The sequence below is a fragment of the Nelumbo nucifera genome, chromosome 1 (genome assembly GCF_055504915.1).
Source record: "Nelumbo nucifera cultivar China Antique chromosome 1, China Antique-T2T, whole genome shotgun sequence".
Lineage (NCBI taxonomy): Eukaryota > Viridiplantae > Streptophyta > Magnoliopsida > Proteales > Nelumbonaceae > Nelumbo > Nelumbo nucifera.
In genome coordinates this window covers 127,204,200-127,225,731 of record NC_142649.1, presented here as the reverse complement: position 1 = coordinate 127,225,731, position 21,532 = coordinate 127,204,200, and the positions used below count along the sequence as shown (strand labels likewise).

The window sequence follows — 21,532 nt, the reverse complement described above, 5'->3', positions numbered from 1 at the left end:
GCACTGCACAGTTACTTCAAGTTGCACAACAAGCCCTAACTGAAGTAACTTCAGTTACTAGCACTGTGAACTGGTTCAGTTACAGCCCTGTACTTGCTACTTCGGCCAGTCCTAAACAGCACTGCACAGTACCCGAACTGTGAACACTTCTACCAGCACGGTGAACACTGTGACCATTTCGGCCAGTCCTAAACAGAATCACCTACAGCACTGTGAACAACTCTTGGACTGAAGTCAAGATGTCCTCACTATCCGGTGAAGTTTCCTCTAGAGATAACATACTTGTTACAAGGTCCTCAAACCTGGAAAACCCTAATCTGCACAGCTTGCAGATTACAAGTGTGCTGCTAGATGAGTATAACTTCAGAGAGTGGTCTGTCTCAGCAATGCTGTTCATTACCTTTCGTGACCTCACAGGCTATTTGGATGGAGACAAGAAACAACCAGAAATTGGCAGTCCTGAATACACCGTGTGGCGTAAGGAAAATGCCACAGTCATGTCTTGGTTGCTGGCCTCTATGACTCCTAGGGTGGCCAGAACTGTTCATCACTTCCCCACAGCTGCTAAAATTTGGGAGAAAGTATCTAAGACATATGGCCAGAAAAAGAACAATGCTAGAATTTACAGGTTGAACCAAGACATTGCAGCCCTAAGGCAAGGAGACATGTCCGTGGCAACCTACTTTACAACACTGGAAGGCCTCTGGGAAGAGCTTGACCACCATTTGATTTTGGATTGGGAAAATGCTAATGATAAGGGGAGGCATGATAAGCAGATTGAGGAGGGCAGAGCCTTCAAGTTTCTGGCGGGTCTTGACCCTGTATATGAAGGTATAAGGTCACAGATTCTAGGGAGAGATGAATTACCTGAGCTTCACCATGTCTACTACCTGGTGAGGAATGAAGAAGTAAGGAGAAAGGAGATGCAAATTGACTCCCAGACACAGTCAACAGAACAACCTGGAGAACATTCAGCCTTAGTTCCACTAAGGGGAATAGATTTTCAGACAAGAAGTCCCTCAAGTGTACACATTGTGGTGGTGAGAAACACACAAAGGAGAAATGTTGGGTCCTGTACCCACATCTGAAGCCAGCTGCTCTGAGAAAGGACAAGAGGCAACAGAAGGGCCACACAGCAAGTGGGAATCTTGCCACCAACAACAGTAGTGACAACTCACAGAGTATTCAGACAGTGTCATCTTCCACTGCAAGGCAGGCTGCCAACTCCTCTGGACCAAGTACTTTGGGCTTCACAGCTAGTGAGGTAGAGGTTCTCAGTCGGGCATTAGCCCGCCTGAAGAACAATTCTTTAGCTTCCACCTCTCTTGCCAAATCAGGTACAGCCTCTGCATTTAGTGCATCTAGTTCCATTAATTCTACCTCTTGGGTGATTGATTCCGGAGCCACTGACCATATGACACATATGTCCTCCTTATTCTCCACATATCATTTGTTGTCTGGCCAGGATAAGATGAGAGTAGCTGATGGGTCCCTCTCCACCATCTCTGGAAAGGGGGTGGTTGACCTAAGCAAGGATCTCTCTCTTAAATCAGTCCTACATGTTCCTAGTCTTACCTCAAATCTGTTGTCTGTTTCAAAGCTTACAAAAAACTTGAACTGCAGTATAACTTTCTTTCCTTCTCATTGTGTCTTCCAGGACAAATTGACGAGGAGAACGATTGGGAGTGGTCATGAGTATGGGGGCCTCTACTACTTTGATGAAGATGTCAGCTCAGCCATGCAAGCTTCTACTACTAGTCCGGAGAGTGTGGAGTCAATAGCTAGGCTGCACTTGTGGCATGCTAGGCTAGGTCATTTGTCCTTTTCTTCCTTAACAATGTTGTTTCCCGAATTATGTAAGGGCATTTCGAGTCAGAGTTTAATTTGTGATGTGTGTCAAATGTCAAAACAATGTAGATCAATGTATCCAATTTCTAGTAATGAAATTCAAGCCCCTTTTGACTTGGTTCATTCTGATGTTTGGGGTCCTTCACCCATTGTTTCCATTGATGGCTTCCGTTACTTCATCAGTTTTATTGACCATTATTCTCGGTGCACTTGGATTTATCTGTTGAAAGGATGTGAAGAAGTTCCCCGGATAACTATGATGTTTTGCAAGATGGTTGAAACACAATTTGATAAAAAGATCAAGCAATTCCGTTCAGACAATGCAGCTGAATACTTTGAAAGATCCCTGAACTCATTCATGGAAGATGCAGGCATGTTACATCAATCATCGTGTGCTTACACCCCTCAGCAAAATGGGGTTGCTGAGCGCAAGAACAGACATCTATTGGAGACAGCTCGAGCCCTTCTTTTCCAGCACAATGTGCCCAAGCAATATTGGTCTCAAGCTGTTCTCACTGCATCATACCTGATAAATCGGATGCCATCTAAGGTACTGGGTATGAAGACCCCTTTCTCTGTTTTGTGTCCCACTCTTCCAGAATTTCCTCTTCCCCCGCGGGTTTTTGGTTGTACATGCTTCATACATGTGAAAGATCCAAAGAAGACCAAGTTGGATCCTAAGGCTACAAAGGGAATATTTTTGGGGTACTCTCCTACGCAGAAGGGGTATAAGTGTTATGATCCTGTCTCCAAGAAAAAATATGTCACCAGGGATGTAGTCTTTTTTGAGTTTCAACCCTATTTCGGGTCTTCTCAGAATCCTCTTCAGGGGGTGAGTAGTGGGTTGGAAGAGGATTCTCATTCTCCCTTCCTTTTTGTTCCCATTTCAGCACCTTCCACTACTACTAGCTATAACATTCCGGGTCAACCTAGTGAGACTTCCACTGTGCCAGTTGCTTCTCCAGATTCGGCTGATACTTCTGAAGGTTCCAGTAAACAAGAGAAAGAGATACTTACATACAGTAGAAGGAAGAAGGCCCCTCAACCTCATGATTGCAACCAGTTGAACTCAGATCAATCTGTCTCTGCAATCCAAGGTAATTCTGATTCACTCAATTCAGATTTGGATCTTCCTATTGCTCTCCGTAAGCCTGTTCGTTCTTGTACCACTCGGCATCCCATAGCCGATTATGTTTTTTACTCACACTTATCCCCTGCCTATCATTCCTTTGTGTCTGCCCTTTCCTCTGTATGTGTCCCTTCCAGGTATTCAGAGGCGGCATCTGATCCAAGGTGGAAAGAAGCCATGAATGAGGAGATGAAAGCCCTAATGAAAGCAAGGACATGGGAATTGGTGGACCTGCCAGAAGGGAAAGGCACTGTTGGGTGCAAGTGGGTATTCACAGTAAAGCACAGGGAAGATGGGTCAGTTGAAAGGTACAAGGCCAGACTCGTGGCAAAGGGGTTTACACAAAAGGAAGGAATTGACTACAAGGAAACCTTTGCCCCAGTAGCAAAGCTCAACACAATCAGGGTTCTACTGTCACTAGCAGCAAAATTCTCTTGGGAACTTCATCAGCTGGATGTGAAGAATGCCTTCCTAAATGGTGATCTTCATGAAGAGGTATTCATGGAACCCCCACCTGGATATGATGTTGGAAAGAAGGTATGTAAACTAAGGAAAGCATTATATGGTTTGAAGCAATCTCCCCGGGCATGGTTTGAGAGACTTTGTTTGGCCATGAAGAAAGTAGGGTACACTCAGAGCAGTGTAGATCATACATTGTTTACAAGGAGACAGAATGACAAACTTACAGCACTCATTGTGTATGTGGATGATATGGTGATTACTGGAAATGATGTGAGAGAGATGAAGAGGCTGAAGGAGTTCTTAGCTTCTGAATTTGAGATCAAAGACCTGGGAAATCTGAGATACTTTCTTGGAATTGAAGTTGCTAGATCAAGAGAAGGAATCTACATATGTCAAAGAAAGTATGTGCTAGATCTCCTAGAGGAAACAGGCATGATGGGGTGCAGGCCAGCCGACACTCCAATAGAACCAAGCCATGGATTACAAGAATCAATGGGTGAGGAATACTGTGATAAGGAAAGGTACCAAAAGTTGGTAGGAAAACTGATATACTTGTCCCTTACTCGGCCAGACATTGCCTATGCAGTGCATGTTGTCAGTCAATTCATGCACTCACCAAAGACCCCTCATATGAGAGCAGTGGAAAGAATCCTCAGATACTTGAAGACTTGCCCAGCGAAAGGAATTTTATTCAGAAAAAACAGCAGACTTGAAATTGAAGCCTACACTGATGCTGATTGGGCTGGGTCTGTTGGAGACAGAAAATCAACCTCAGGTTACTGTACATTCTTGGGAGGAAACCTAGTCACATGGCGTAGTAAGAAGCAGAATGTTGTGGCTAGATCAAGTGCAGAAGCAGAATACCGAGCTATGGCACACGGGGTTGCTGAACTCTTATGGCTCAGGACTCTCCTTAATGAGCTTGGTATCAAGACAGAGGGTCCTCTCAAGCTGTATTGTGATAATAAAGCTGCTATCAACATTGCCAACAATCCTGTGCAGCATGACAGGACAAAACATATTGAAATTGATCGACACTTTGTCAGAGAAAGAATTATTTCAGGAGAACTCTGTGTGCCTTATACTCCATCAGAGATGCAGATTGCAGATGTATTAACTAAAGGGCTGGCATCAATGAAGTTCAGGGACATACTTGGCAAGCTAAACATGATTGATATCTATGCTTAGCTTGAGGGGGAGTGTTAGAATATTAGAGTTATGTTCGGCTGATAAGAGTTCTTATTAGCCCATTCTTATGTTTAACTTATCTTGTAACTGGGCTTGTGTTAATGGGCCTAATCCTGTTTAATGTTTAAGTCATCTGGGTGTCCCATCACTAATCAGGGGCATCCCAGTAATTTCTTGTACCTTGTACTATATTCATCTATAAATAAAGAACTGGTCGACTGGCTAGTACAGTTCGACATTCTCTTCTTTTCTGTCATTCTCTTTTCTTCCTTGCTGCTTCGAGTATAGCACTTCAGATTACAGTTAGGATTTTCTACTTAGTTTGGTTGGCGACCTCCATTAAAGCAGCTCTTTGGATGGAGGCTCACAAAGAAGAGAAAGGGTTGAAGAAGAGTGGTTATGAAGCCGAAGTGGGTCCCTAGGAGGTGGCTTTGGGCAGGACAAAGGCATTGTTCCAAGGACAAGAGGCTTGCGGTAGTCTTGACTTGCTCCAATCAGTGCATCTAGTGAACCTTGAATATGGGGTGAGCTCTGATCTTGAGAGTCTTGGTGCTCCTCTCCTTGTCTTGGAAGGTTCTAGCATTCCTTTCTTCCCAAATTGTCCCTAGCAAGGCTGCTCTAGCACATCTTCACATGATTCTCCCTCTTTTGTAATTTGAAGGAGTCTGAATCTAAATCTTAACCATTGGAGTAATAAGATATGCTTCTATGTCCATATTCATGACGTTATTTTATTTATTTATTTTTTAAAACCTTTAAAAGTAGTATCAGTGAAGATACTTTGCTTTAAGGAAATACTTTTTCAGCATATAGATAAAATTATTCACACATATTCATGGTTTTGTGATTTGTGTTATCTTCTGTTTTTATGCATTGGTTGTTGAGTGGACAGTGTATTTGGATATCTGCTTGACTTTTCTATTTTTCTGTTCTTTTTATTTTTTTGGTAATCAGCTGTCTTATTCTGGATATTTTTTAAGACCAATGGTAGTGATAGTTTCAGTATTTATTATCACAGTCACAAATTTACCTTCTCTACAATTGTTGCAGACTAGTCAGGAGTCCTTAGTAGCACATGTACTTCCATTGCTTGTCCGTGCTTATGATGATAATGATGCTCGAATACAAGAAGAAGTTTTAAGAAGAACTGTATCCCTTGCAAAGCAACTTGATGTTCAGGTGATTATCCTTTTCCTGGTGACTGATTCTCTATGAACTAATTCATCATTTTTTCTCATTGTTACCTGCCAGCTTCTGGAATACCTGCGTGCTTTTAATAAATATTACTGGAACTAATAAAATTTGTTTAAGGTGTGGTAATATCCTATTCTGCATCATGGTCTTGCTATTTATCCATGAACTAAAGTTTTCTGATCTGCTAAATTGGTCTCGGTTAGGCTTATACCTAAGTATGAACCATGTTTGCATCATTTCCAGGTTGAACCCTTTTGTTCCACTGGGTTCTCAGATCATCTAATGTTGACACAGATAGGCTTACTGGAGGGAGTTCAAGGCTTGATCTATGTGGAGTCCTCTTTCCAGTTTCTTTTGTTAGCAATAATTGAGTACATTAGAGTAGGTGAGAGTAGTTCTCTCTATCTACTTTGAAAATACTCATGGAAGGGTAGTCCAAGTCTTTTAACATATAGGGTCATTTGAATTCAACCAATTAATTATTTTAGGTAATTAATAAATATATAAAATAAATATTTTATTTATATTAAGTATATAAATATATAAATTATTTATATAATTTAATTGTTATACATAAATTATATAAAATATTTAAATATCTTATATATTATATATTAGAATTAAATGATCTATCAAATTTGGATATTTATCAAATTGAATTAGGTCATATTTGAATTCATTTGATTACTTAAACGGTATGAATAGGATATCCAAATTCAATTGATTATGATATTTGAATTATTTGAATTTGATTTGATTATTTCAAGTCTCGAATTTGAAATCAAATTTTTTAATACCATTAACACCTTGCTACTAACATGATGACTTTGGTAACTTGGTCAAGAAGGTGAACTACTCCATTCACCTCAAGATCACTCCCAATTGTCCTACTTGACTCCAAATCTTGTAAAACATAATTACTAGGAAGAAAAGTCACTGAACAATTCAAAATTTTAGTTAAACTACTCTTAGATAATATCTCTATCAGAACATAACTGATATGAAGAAAATATGATGAACATATTGGTCATATGTTCAAATGCTCCTAAGTCTATAATTCGAGGAGGTCCCTACTTACCTGAGATGGATGCATAATTTGCAATTGCATATGAACTACCTATATGAGCAAAGGAAGTGGTTTGACCAGCCCCTGAACTTCTTACATTTTGCTATCAACCTGATGAAGAACTAGAACTGGTTGTATCCTTCTGACTTATAAGTTGTCCATACTTCACCAATTCAACCTTGACTACTGCTACTGCATTGGACTTCAAGGAAATTGGAGTGATCTTGATGATTCCCAAGTCAATGCCATATTAGCATTTCCTTTCTTGTTTCTTAGTCGAGCTAGTATAAGGTGTGGGTAGAGTTTCTAGTAGGTGTCTCTAGTATTCTTAGGTTTCTTACAATAGTCACACACCAGGTCCTTCTTATCTTCCCCTTAATCTCATTACTCCCTTTGTCTCCATTGGTCTTAGGTTTAATGTTACTCATTATAGCCGTTTGGTCAATCCCAGACTATCTCATCATAACATTCCTCCTGCCCTCTCTTGACACAAAGGTATATGCTTGAGAAAGAGTCACACTTTCTCTAGAAAGAATGTACTGTCTTGCAATATCAAACTTAGTTATGTCCAGTGTCTAGCTTGAAACTCAAAAAACTCTCTACCAACTTCTAATAAGTGGCCACATAGAAAGAGGTCTATCTTCTTGCCTTGTATTAATTATTTCGTTCCCAACTGATATGCTCTAACTATATTCTGTTTCTAGGAACAAGTCTTAATCACTCCATCCCAAATCTCCTTAGCAGTATCAATCCATAAAAAAAATTTACCAATACAGGGTATCATAGAATTACATAGCCAAGACATCATCATGTAATTCTTTTGCACCCACTAAGAAGAATTGGTATTAGGTTTCTTCTCCTCTCTAGTAATATATCCCAATTTTCCACATGCACCAATAGCCTTCTTGGCTGATTGTGCCCATTCTAGATAGTTTGTACCATCTAATTTAACTATAGTGATAATCCCAGATCCAAAAGGATCACTGGTACTTCCTACACCCAAACATAGGTCATTGGTTGATTTCTATTCGTACTACTCTCCATTATCAAATCAATCAATTTAATTTAGCAAGAAAATGCAAATAAAACACTTTGGATCAAATTGATCTCGCCAAAATAAGAAGTAAACTCTTCTAGAAGAAGAAAACCTTACCTGGAAAGAATTCTCCCTTCTCGGGAATTGAGAGGAACAAGAGAACAATGTGTCGATCTCACGAAGAGGCTTAGATCTTGCCAAAAACTGAATCACCCATTGTATGAACTATGAAATATGAATATCCAAGAAGTCTAGAAAAACCCGAGCGCCCAACTCCAAGTCAAGAATAAAGAGTCCAATCTGATTAGGATTCTTCCTCTCACTCTAGTTCTTCCTGATTTTGATGCCAAATCATAAATAACCCTCTTGATGACTAATTCCCATAAAAAAAATCCAAGAACTGGGCAACCTAAGATCAATTGAGCAACTCTTAGGGATGGCAATTTTCCCTGTCCCCGTAGGGTACCCAAATTCCCCGACACCAATAGGGTTGGGGATAGAGATTGCCTTGGTCAGGACGGGGATAGATAGTGATACCCAATTGGGGACGGGGACGAGGACGGGGATGGGGAGTGAATTCCCCACCCCGCCTCGACCTCAATTATATATATTAAATACATACACATAATATTATTTATATCAAAATAGTAGAAATCTGCTGAATTAAAAAATATCAAAGAAAGTAGTTTCTTGAAGAGAGAAGGAGAAGAAGAGAAGTTGAAAGAAAAGAGAGCAATAATCTGGCCGCCCCCTTCACTTATTATTTATACTAAAATAATAGAACAGTACAAAGACAACTATGCCCTTATAGGGCGGCAAAACATAAAATAGCATATATAACACTCAAAAAACATAATAAAATTTGGACTCACATAACTACTGTGGTCCCCACCTCCTATCTAACAACTAACATAAAACATCTACTCAGAAAAACATCATAAAACTAATTAATCTTCAACACTCCCCCTCAAGTTGGGAGTAAATATCAACTTGCGTAGATCATGTTCAAGCTTGTTCCTTGCCACCCCTTTAGTGAGAACATCAGCCAGCTGCAACTCTGAAGAGACATAAGGCAAACAAACTTCTCCGGTTGTTACCCTTTCTCTTATAAAGTGTCTATCAATTTTAATGTGTTTTGTCCTATCATGCTGAATTGGATTGTGGGCAATATTGATTGCAGCTTGATTGTCACAGTATAACATCATAGGTTCCTCTGCTTTCACCCTAATCTCACTCAAAAGAGAACTAACCCAAAGAAGTTCTGAGACACCATGAGCCATGGATCTATACTCAGCCTCTGCACTTGACCTTGCCACAACCGCTTGCTTCTTACTCTTCCAAGAGATCAAGTTTCTACCTACAAAGGTACACACTCCTGATGTAGACCTCCTGTCATCTAAGCATCCTACTCAGTCTGCATCTATATAGGATTCTAGCTTCAGATTCTCATGATTTGAGAAAAGAATGCCTCTACCAGGGTGCTTTTTCAGATATGCAAGTATTCTCTCAATAGCTTTCCAGTGCTGAACCCGAGGTGCATGCATGTACTGACTCACAACACTGACAGCATAAGAAATATCTGGTCATGTCGTACACAAATACAGCAGTCAGCCCACCATTCTTTGATATCTCCCCACATCCTTTACCAATTCACCATCCACACCATTAATTCTGTGAAGCGCAATGGGCTGTACACTTTCTCTTCCCCTTACGAAGTGCAATGGGAAGATCAAGGTCAGTGGGATCAGCTGCAACAATGGTGTTAGGGACATAAACATTATCATCAGAAAACATAACGGGCTCAGGCTCAAGAGGAATACCTGGAACTGTATTTGTCGAATCTGGAGTTTTAGAAGGACTGACAGAGAGTGGTGTGGGTCGAGGATGTGTGGAGTCAACCATCATCTGCCAGCGCTGATATTGCTGTGAGGCTGCCCGTAGTGGCTTAGGTAATGAAGCTGGAAGTGCAGGTGCTGGCTGAACTGATGGAGGCACCACAGAAACAGGAAGAGGAACAGATTGGGAGTTCTCCTCCCCAAAACTCTCCCCCTGAGGAGAACCTCTCGAGAAGAATGTGGATTCAAAAAAGGTAACATCCATAGTGACAAATCTGCTCCTCGACACTGGGTCATAACAGCAATACCCCTTTTGGTTCTGAGCATACCCAAGAAAAACACATTTCTTGGCCTTAGGATCCAATTTCTTGCGATGAGGGCCAAGAATGTGAACAAAAGAAACACAGCCAAAAACCCTCAGAGGTATATGAAATATCTCTCCATCTGGAAAAAGGAGGCTAAATGGCACGCTAAACCCCAAAGTCCGTGAAGGAACACGGTTAATCACATGTATGGTTGTAAAAACTGCATCTCCCCAGAATTGCACAGGAACTGAAGCACACACCATAAGACTCCTTGCCACCTCCACAATATGTCTGTTTTTCCTCTCAGCAACTCCATTCTGTTGCTGTGTATATGCACAACTGCTATGATGAACTACACCATGTTCTAAGACATACGTGGTTAGGTTCTTCTCAAAGTACTCTCTGGCATTATCTGATCTAAAAACCTTAGTTCTCACTCCAAATTGTGTGAGAACCATCTGGTGGAATTGTCATACTAAGTTAGGAACCTCATCAAGTGATCTCATCAAATATATCCAAGAATATCGTGTATAATCATCTACAAACAAGAGAAAGTAACAGAATCCTCCCATGGAAGGGATTTGATATGGCCCCCATACATCAGTGTGAACATTATTAAAAGCAGAAGTACTTCTTTTATTACTTGGTTTAAAAGACTGTCTACAATTCTTTCCTAACTGACAACTCTCACACTCCAAAGTAGATAATTGAATAGACTCAAACAACTTTGGGAAAAGACATTTCAAAGAACTAAAAGAAATATGTCCCAAGCGATTGTGCCAAAGCATAATCTGGTTTACTGACTCTGACCCACTACTACTGCTGCTGCTAACATGATGGCCCTAATGTCTCGGAATCTCATCCAGAAGGTAGACTCCATTCACCTCACGACCACTCCCAATAATCTTCTTTGACTCCAAATCTTGCAAAACACAATTACCAGGAAGAAAGGTCACAGGACAATTCAAATTTTTTGTCAAAGAACTAACAGACAGTAGGTTGGTATGAAGTCTAGGGACATGTAAAACAGAGGACAGAGTTATATCATTGGTCACTCTAACTGTCCCCTTCCCAGCAATGGGCATATGTGAACTATCTGCTATAGAGACTCTGTCTCTACCAGAGAACAACTGATAGGAACCGAAAATGGTAGGGGCATTAGTCATATGCTCAGATGCTCCTGAGTCTATAATCCAGGGAGGTCCCTCCTTACCTGAAGTGGATGCAAGATTTGCAGTTGCATATGAACTACCTGTTTGTGCAAAGGAAGTGGTGTAGTTGGCTCCTGCATTCTGCTATCCATTTGGAAGGCTAGAGCTGGGTGAATCTTTTTTACTCATAAGCTGTCCAAACCTCTCCAATTCTGTTCTCATTGCTGCTACTGCAATGGATTCCCAATCAGTTTGGGAGAGAGGGGCTAAAGAGTCTCCTGTAGTGGCTACATTTGCATTTCCCCTCTTGTTTCTTATCCGAGCAGGCATAGGATTTGGATGAAGCTTCCAACAAGTGTCCCTGGTATGCTTAGGCTTCTTGCAATAATCACACACCAAGTCTTTCTTACCTTCCCTTCTAGTCTCACTACTCCCCCTGTCTCCATTCAGCTTAGGTTTTGTTGTACCAACCATAGTCGGTTGGTCAATCCCAGGCTGTCTCAGCATTACATTCCTCCTACTCTCCTCTCCAGAGACAAAAGCATAGGCCTGAGAGAGTGTCACACCCTCCCTAGAAAGAATATGTTGCCTAGCAATGTCAAATTCAGGGTTCAGCCCTGCCAAGAACTAAAAAACCCTATTCCTCTCTACCAGTTTGTGATAAGTTGCTGCATCATTTACACTTTCCCATACCACAGTTTCTAAGTAATCTATTTCCTGCCATAGGGTTTTCAGCATGGAGAAATACACAGCAAGAGGTTTTTCTCCCTGTTTCATACTTATCACCTGATTTCTTAACTCATAGGCTCTGGTTTCATTTTGCTTCTGAGAGTAGGTTTCAGTCACTCCATCCCAAATCTCCTTAGCAGTATTAGCCCATAGGAAATTTTTTGCAATATGAGGTCACATAGAATTACACAGCCAAGACATTACCATGTAATTCTCTTGCACCCATCGAGAAGAGTCTGTATCAGGTTTCTTCTCCTCCCCAATGAGATACCCTAATTTTCCATGGCCACCAATAGCTATCTTAGCTGATTGTGCCCACTCCAAATAATTTGTACCATCAATTTTTACTGTAGTAATGATCCCAGACCCAAAAATATCACTACTACCTCCAACACCCAGTCCTACAGTACTGGTAGATTTCATCTCGGTATTCCAACTCTCCATTTTACTTCAAACAGTTCAACAGTAAGAAAAAAATAGATTGGAGACCTTCAAAAAATAATTTAATACCACACACACAGAAACCAACTCTTCTGGAAGAAGAAAGCCCTAGCTGGAGGGAAATCTCTTTCCTCCCCACGCCTCCCAACAGAGAGAAAAGTGAATCGATCACTCCAGGAGGCCTAGAAAATTTCAGAAACCAAACCGCCCTTTTTAGAAAATCAAAAGAAAACTAACAATACCTAGGTGCCCAAGATCAGATAAAAAACAAAGAGTCCAACTTGTTTGGGACTCTTCTCCGTACTCCAGTTATTCTTGATTTTGATGCCGAACAGTAGATCACCTTTCTGATGTCTAGATCCCATCAAAAACTCCACGAACTGGGCAATCTATAGCAGATCGATCAGCCCTTTACTACTTCATGCAGTCGACTGATCTAGGGCTGCATGAGAATGCTTCAAGAAACCCTAGCCGATGCTCTGATACCAAGTATAAATCTGTTGAATTAAAAAATATGAAAGAAAGTAGTTTCTTGAAGAGAGAAGGAAGAGAGAAGGAGAAGAAGAGAAGAAGAGAAGTTGAAAGAAAAGAGCAATAATCTGGCCGCCCCCTTCATTTATTATTTATACTAAAATAATAGAACAGTACAAAGACAACTATGCCCTTATAGGGCGGCAAAACATAAAACAGCATATATTACACTCAAAAAACATAATAAAATTTGTACTCACATAACTACTGTGGTCCCCGCCTCCTATCTAACAACTAACATAAAACATCTACTCAGAAAAACATCATAAAACTAATTAATCTTCAACAAAAATATATTTAAATATTTTTTATATTTTAAAATTTTCCCTTTCTTTAAGTAAATCTACTCTTTAAAAATAATTTTAATTTAAAAATGTTGGGGATTTGGGTCCCCAACGAAGAGCCCGTCTCTGTTGTGGAATGGGGATAGAGGGTCATTTTTATCCCCAGTAGGGATTGGGGTCGGGCAATGCCACCCTTGACAGTATATGTGGTTCGAACTAAAGGACTGTGGTTCGAACATGCTAACTAAAGAAAATAAATAAACTAAACAAACAAATAACAATAGAATTCTCAACAATATATACAGTGTATAATATAATGTATTAACACACATATTAATAAGATGTAGAAACATAGATGATATTATAATAAGGCGCCCGCCTTGTCATTTTTGTCGCCTAGTCGCTTAGACAGGCACCCAGTTGCTATAAAGCAAGGCATTTGGGCTAGGTGCCCGGCCAAGGACGCCTAGTCACCTAGGTCACGCCTTGACAACTATGTGCCATATTGCCTCAGATTTCTATAAATGTCATGAGGGTACCACATGCGATGGAGTATTTGCATCATAGATGAATGTATCTATGCTTGATATTCATAACGAGTATGGAGAAAGCAAATGTTGTGACTGTAGTCCTCTATGTGGTAGGATCCCTGAGGAGTGGAGGCCACATATTTGGAAGCTTTAGGAGCAACCCAAGGAGGGAATAGAAACTTCGACAAGAAATAGGGGCTTTCATTATGGGGCATCCAGGTTTGAGTTCCCTAAGGAGTAAGGTTTTGAACTAAAATCTAAACTGAGAAGGAGAGAAATGATTATTTTGTTGAGCTTGTGCCAGGAGCCAATTCAACCCATCATCTGGAGTCTGAGGCAGTTTAGTCCACCATTAGATCCATTGTATAGAAAAAAAATGTTTACTTAGTCAAAGAGCTGTTGACCCAGGTGGTTGAAATGGTTGAACTGTTCAGTTCAACCATTCAAAGGGTCAGGTCTGACCAATCCATATTATTAGTAATTAAATATATCAGATGAAAAGAAATAAAAAATTGAAACAGGAAAAAAGAGTTGTGAAGGGGGGAATTTGACAAACAAAGAAACAAGATAGGGGATGTTGTTTCTGCTGGCAGCAGGGGCAGAGAAGAAGAAAAGAAAGCATACTTGTGTTTGTCATCCACACCACCACCAGAAGCAATTAAATCACAGGCAATTGGTTAAGTCGTCTCCTCTCTCTCTCTCTCTCTCTCTCCCCTCAAATATTTACCGGAATGGTTGAAGTGCTGAACTACCACCTAGATCTAAAGATGGGTCATTCTCTGGGTCATGTCTTTAGCTTGATATAATGTTCTTGAGTAAGATGACAAGGGAATTGATTTAAGTTTCTTTTCCCTGCTCTAGAAACTAATTTAAAATAGTGGCAAGTTCAGGTTCTTTGTTGTTGATGCTTATTTGATTGTTGATACATCTTAATATGTGAAGCCTTATAAACTTATTTTTTCTGTTCCTTCTTTTTCTTTTTGGCAGCTAGTGAAGCAAGCAATTTTACCTCGTGTTCATGGCTTGGCACTTAAAACGACAGTGGCTGCGGTATGTTTGGGTGTTTGTTTCATGCATCTGTGTCATGTGTTGCATTCATCTCCTCATTCAGTTTTAACTTCCAACTAGAAGTGAAGGATAACTTGTCATCGATTAGTTGGTTTGACTTCACATTCCATATCCTTGAATTTATCTTGCTTCTCTATTTTTCTTCTTTTAATGATGCTTTTCTATGGAGTTTGTATCAGTCATCAAGTGTGTGATACCCAGTAATGATGCATAGGTGAATGAGGATTATTCGGAAATGTTCGTTGTTGTTTTAGAAGGTGACAATTTAGTTTTATTAATTGTGAATGCTGTCACTCGTATATTTAGTTTTAAAATCGTATTTGGTTTAGTATGATAAGGATATAAGTTAATGGACATCCAAACTATATATAATTAATTAATTTAGGTAGGTTTTTATTATAATTAGTATTTCTATTCTCTGCCACTTCTAGTCCATTTTTTTTTATTTTTTTTATTGATCATTAACAACGAATTTATTAAAGCAAAGAGAGAAAAAAAAAGAGCAAGTATAGCTCAGTAAAATGCAGAGTACATCAAATGAAAGAAATAAATAAGAAGTATATTGTATGATATTTCCTACTTTTTCCAGATTCATCATCATGTAAGCCTTGTCCCAACTATGTATGGAGTTGGCTACACTACATGAATTTGTTCTGCAAATTTGTTTACCTTAAATCATTTGTTTTTTGAGCAACTATATATGGAGTTGGCTACATGAATCCTGTTTCGCTATTGCCTTCTTTTTATTACCATATCCATTGTTAAATTTTTTCACACTTGAATCATTCCTTACTACTACCCATATCCCTTTTGCTTTACCCCTAGTCCTTCTAGCCCCTTCAATTTGTCATTGGTCACTTTCTTTTTGGTTTATCCATATTCTATCTTTTCCTTTTTCCCCCTTTCTCTCACCTGCAAACTCCAATTTTCTGTTTCAGGTTCCATGCCTGAATTAAACAACTTCAACCTTGTTTGGATCACTATCATCAGACAACTTCAAAAAGTGCATCACCTTGATTTTTTTTTTTTTGCTTCATGCATCACCTTGAATTATGGTTCTGTTATTGTAGTCCAGAGCAAAGCAATGATTATATAGTCTTTACATTGTACAATATATTTCAAGTGAGTGTCTGAAATCTTATGACAAGACATGTAGCAAGGTCCTATTTGATGTTTTTTTTTTTTTTTGCACGTGTCATGTGGCTTTGGCCCCCACAGGGGCAGGGTATTATATGCTAGACCCAGTTAGCAGGATTAGAGGGTTAATGGTGAGAGGGTATACATGTAAGCCCACTGGCATTGAATACATGGAGAGCCTGCCCGGGTTTGAACCCATTCCTCCTCAGAGGGATGCCCAAGTGGTAGTTATTTCTTAACAAACGTGGGTTGGGGCAAACTACTAGTTGAACCATAAATTTTATCATGATATTATCGTCATTATGGGAAGACCTCCATCTGATATTCAATGATTCACAAGTTAGGAGAAAAAATCATGGGCATATAATTAATCGTGCAAAATATATGATTGATGAGGTTATTGATAAAGAACATGGGTATCTTTTAGATACAGGATGCTTGGCAAATATTAATACATCTGTTTCCTTAAAGTCATGGCATATTATACGTAGTCTAGTAAATTAATCCAATTTAAAAGGGATATTGTTGAACCTCAACACTATATATTAGGGGAGTGATTTGAGCATATCCCATCATGATGGGAACACCCCTAATAACCAGTCCAAAATACATCTTGAAGAAGACAAAAGCACCCCTATGTATCAAATGTTATCTTTCAAAATAAACAAATAAACAAGTAAATAGATAAATAAACAGGGAGCCATGTGTCTTTTTCAATGGTAATATGCCCAAATTATCCCTCCTCATTTATTGCAAACATTGTTCTATAAAATGTTAAGAGTGGAAATCGAACTCTATGGACTGCAAGTTGGTTGTAAAATCGATTGAGATCTAACTCCTGAACCATCAACACTTTTAAAAAGGAAAACGCTAGGAAGATACATAGAAATCTTTTTTCGTCTGTCCAGTTGAACAAATACATAGCTTCGCATGGAAAAGTCCCCAATCTGCAAAAAATGCCAGCAATGGATTGATCTTTATTCTGCTAGTCTGGTTTGCAATGAAAATATTTATTGGTTAGCATATACGATATTGTTATTTACTAATTGCCAACTGCTTTGTGGATATATTTCTGCATACTGATACACATAGGCAGACAAATTAAATATCTGAACCATCGAGATGCCTCCATTGGCAGGTGAGAGTGAATGCTTTGCTATGTCTCGGTGATATGATCCACATTCTTGATAAACATGCTATTTTAGATATCTTACAAACAATTCAACGTTGTACGGCTGTTGATCATTCAGCCCCAACACTCATGTGTACCTTGGGGGTTTCAAATTCAATTCTCAAGCAGGTATTGTTTTCTTATTTGCTAAATCTATTTGTGAAGCATAAAATTGTTCTTGGTATTTTAAATACTTGTTTGACATAACTTTGTCAGGCTTGAGTATGAAGTAAAAGATGCATGGTTATTGTAGAATAACAGCTTATTATTTTTTTATTTGTTCAGTATGGCGTGGAATTTGTTGCAGAGCATGTTCTTCCACTTCTTATGCCATTAATCATTGCCCAGCAATTGAATGTCCAACAATTTGCTAAATACATGCTTTTTGTGAAAGATGTACTCAGGTATAATTATGTTACTTCATCCTTGACATTTTCTATACATCTCCTCTGTAGCTAAGGTTGTTGAGCTGGTTGTGTGCTTTTCCAATTGCAGGAAAATAGAAGAAAAACGAGGTGTAACTGTAACTGATTCTGGCACTCCAGAAGTAAAGGTAACACCTGCAGTTAATGGATTTCAGCCTCAACCACTAAGTAAACCAAGTGGTACCCTCTCTTCAAAAAAGAGTGGCTCAGCATGGGATGATGATTGGGGTCCCATAACAAAGGGACCTACAAATCCCCTCCAGCCTTCCACAGCTAGTGTATCATCCACACCAACGGTGCCAGTTTCACAGCCAACAACAGTTACTACTACAGCAGGGCAGTTGATGACATCAGCATCTACCCAGCAAACTGCTCTGTCATGCCCTGCAGTTGATATAGAATGGCCTCCTCGCCCAGTTTCCAATCTAGCCCCTCAATTAGGTGACAGTGAGAAAGAAAAACAGAACTCAGGTGCATCCACCACTAATTTTGCTGATATAGATCCTTTTGCTGATTGGCCCCCACGCCCTAGTAACTTGGTAGGTGGTTTGGGGTCTTCTGCCAATAAGTTGAACACTGTTGGTCAGAACAGCATTGGAGCCAATAGCAAGCCCATTGGAGTATCAAAACAGGGGACCTCTGTAAATGCCAGTAATCAGAACAGTAGTGGTTTCAACACTCTCAACATGCATAGTTCCAACGAGCTTCCAAGACAGAACCAGGGGAGTAACATGTCAAATATCAACAGTCTGTATAGTGGGGGGCTCAACCTCCAAAACTCCATTGGATTCTTGAAATCTAATCAAGGGAGTTCTGCTTTGGGCATTGGCAGCTCAAACAATTCTTTGATGGGTTCAAATACTGAAACAAAAGCTACGGATCTTAGCTCCATATTCGTTTCTGCCAAGAGTGAACAGATTACACCTAGACTTGCTCCACCTCCCCAAACTGCTGTGGGAAGGGGAAGAGGGAGGGGTAATCAAGGACATCCCAGAGGCCCTCCAATGTCACGACCTACTAGTGCCAAATCACCATCTGAGAAGCCGCCCCTTCTGGATTTACTATGATCCACATGTATTTTATCATATAGAATTGGAGCAGCCTTTGTGGATTAGCTTTTACATTAGCAATTCCACGTTGCAGAGTATAGCTAGCTTACTCGTTACAGCTTCCATGGCTCTCTGAGGTGGTCAAGTTTGTGGTGGTTTTCACAGATTGCATGTTGTAGTCTATTTTGTCATCGACACGGGAATTTTTCATTGCCCTTTTGTTCTTTTTTCTCTTTTCTTGTTCCTCTTTTGTATTTTTTTGTTTTCCTCTAGTTTTTTTGCTAGATTATATTTTCATCAGCTTAGTGTAATTCTTTGAAACAGCTCCAGCTCCTTGACGTTGAGTCTGGATAATAAAAACTTAAATGTGTACAAAGTGGCTTTTACCTATAACTGAGTACTCCATATTCGAACTTATTATTCACTAGCTCAAGATATTGAAAAGCTAATATCAAATTTTCTTCTAAGCCAACAAGCAATTGAACACTGTTCTTCACACTGAGGAACCCTCTGATAAATAGTAGGCCCAGAATGGGATCTCTATCAATGATGGCTCGTCGACAAAATAGGGGAGTCTACCCATTACAAGTTGGGTCGAGTTGTTTAGTTGGGTTGGGTTTGAATTGTGAAACCCTCCCTACCCATAACCTACAAAATTTATAAATACGTGTAAATAAACATTATCATCTTCATACAAGTGCACAGATCATGCATGGCACGAAGACATTATACCATGGTTGTATACTTTATCGTTGTCCTCTTGGCTCAGATTGTCCAAAGCATCAACTGTAACTGTTTAACCCAACCTGACTGTATATATATTGGATTAGCATTATGAACACCCAATCCTCACCCTCACCGGCTCACCCTAACCCAACCTTCAATCGGGCCCTATTTTGCGGGTTGATTCGATTGGGTTTAAGTTGGCCCAACCGCCCAAGCCAAGTTCCACCCCTAACTCACGATTTCTACCAACCTGCTACACCTGGAAAACATGATCACTGAAGGAAGAACACACTGCCCTATTATATGCTATTCTCTTGGCCGGTATAACCCGATTTGCCCAGCCTGACAGACGCTTCTCGTTCGGGTACCCATAAAAATGTTACTTGTGGTGCCTTGTGATTAAATCGCTCTGGCCTCCAGACTATTCTGATTCGGTTATTCCACAGCTGGGTTTTTTTGAGGATAAGGGTCGAAGGGCCAAGAAGCAGAACAACTAAGAAAGAGAGAAGAGATGCCCCAGACAGAAGACCAGAGAAGAAAAACAATAGAAGCTCAGAAATGGAAAAGCAGTTGGGGCCCACAGGCCGCGCCAACTCTAATAACTTTCTGATTCAAACAACGGTAATGTATAACATAAGGTATTTGGCTAAGAGGCCAGCCACGTTAGGAAGTCCCCCCCCCCCAAAATCATGGTTGTTCTTCTCTACTCCTTAGTGGGTGTAACGTGTCTTGCTGCTCCTCAAATTCCTCACAACAACTTCACTTGTTTTTTCTAGAAATTGGAAGAATAGAATAAGAAAAGAAAAATGGATGTGTTGGAGAGACAACTGTGATATATATTCATGTCTGTAATCTGTTAGGTTTATCCCAATTCCATGCCAGTGTTTCTATCTTTGCTTTTTGCAACACTGTTCCACTGTTCTGCAAATATTATGGAGAGAAAATAAGAACAAAAGAGAACCACTTGAAAATTAAATGAAAATGAAGAGTGAATCCAAATGGAGTGAGGACAAGGTTACAGCCTGATCAAAGGAGAAGTCCCTCTCTCCTTCCCCTTGACTGGTTTCGATCTCCATGTGACTGACTCTCTCTCTCTCTCCCTTATTTGTTTTGATTCCATGTGGTGCCACATGTGATTATTAGGAGCAAATGAACCACCCCACTATGCATGGGCATGGCATGCTACAATATTAAGCAGGAATCTAAGGGACATCCGTCTAGACAGTAAGGCCTGTCTATCACTCTAGTGTCGAGAGATTCAGCGCATATGCCAAGGTGTGGAATCCACCATTTTGATGGGCCCACTAAAAAAGGATCAAGTTGGCCAAAATTTTATCCGTCCCATAGGGTTATAATGGGTCGAATCGGATGAGATCCGAAACACCCCAAATCCGACCCATGATGTAACTGAACTGCAGGCTGACAAATAATGTAGCGTTTCCTACTGTGTAGACATGAATTATGGTGTACCCAGCTCTTGGTCTTGGCTTCTCGCGTTCTTGCGTGTGATTCGTCACAAAGTGTAACTTTGGAGCTGGAGATGAGCCCCCCTAGGCCCTAGCAAGAGGTCCGGGACCCTGCATGAGCTATAGGGCTTCTTTCTTTAGGATAAGACACATGATTAGCGTTAATGTGTTGGCATTATTATTGTTATTTTATTTTTCTTCCGTAGTCTGACCCTCTGGGATTCCTTACTCCGAGACATTCTAAGTTCCTCGTTTCAGTTCTCACATGGCTGCTCAGTCCCTTGAAACTGACCATTAACAATATTTTACTTCTGATATTACAACATCTAATTGTCTTTTCTATTGGGTTTATAAATAGGATGGTGGTTTCTAATCTCTGTGGGTACGTGAGATTAGATTAGAGGTTTCTGAGCAAGGAAATGATGAAATGGGTTTGGTTTAGTTTCAGGATTTAAAGTAAAGAATGTTTGGAGGTGATAAATGATGAAATGAAAAGTGGAACAAACAAACAAGCTTGTTTGAATTGATTGGCTGGTGGGAATGGATGATAGATGATAGCGCCGGGTCAAATTTAGTGCAGGTTACAAAATGAAACGGCCAGACCAGGTGATTATATATGTGTTTGGTTCAGTTGATGTTTATTGAGTAAATGCTGTCATATAGACAGACGCCCCATCAGCAAAGGTCTCTTTATGTGTATTCATATATATCGATGTTTGCAAATTTTGTGTGCCTCTTCTGTTTCAGGAAGCTTTATTTTA

At 39.9% G+C, this 21,532-nt stretch overlaps 1 protein-coding gene across 2 annotated transcripts in view; it reads left to right on the top strand.

Annotated features, from left to right (window-relative positions):
• LOC104613110 (SCY1-like protein 2 A) overlaps positions 1-18,996 on the top strand; it is a 107,313-nt gene extending 88,317 nt beyond the window's left edge. For both annotated transcript variants that reach the window (XM_010280807.3, XM_010280808.3), the window contains exons 10-14: positions 5,678-5,806; positions 14,717-14,779; positions 17,073-17,234; positions 17,391-17,509; positions 17,601-18,996. In XM_010280807.3, coding sequence (XP_010279109.2) covers positions 5,678-5,806; positions 14,717-14,779; positions 17,073-17,234; positions 17,391-17,509; positions 17,601-18,597 — 1,470 coding nt within the window. In that variant the 3' untranslated portion in view covers positions 18,598-18,996. The remainder of the gene's footprint in view (positions 1-5,677; positions 5,807-14,716; positions 14,780-17,072; positions 17,235-17,390; positions 17,510-17,600) is intronic.
• Positions 18,997-21,532: the final 2,536 nt, after the last annotated feature.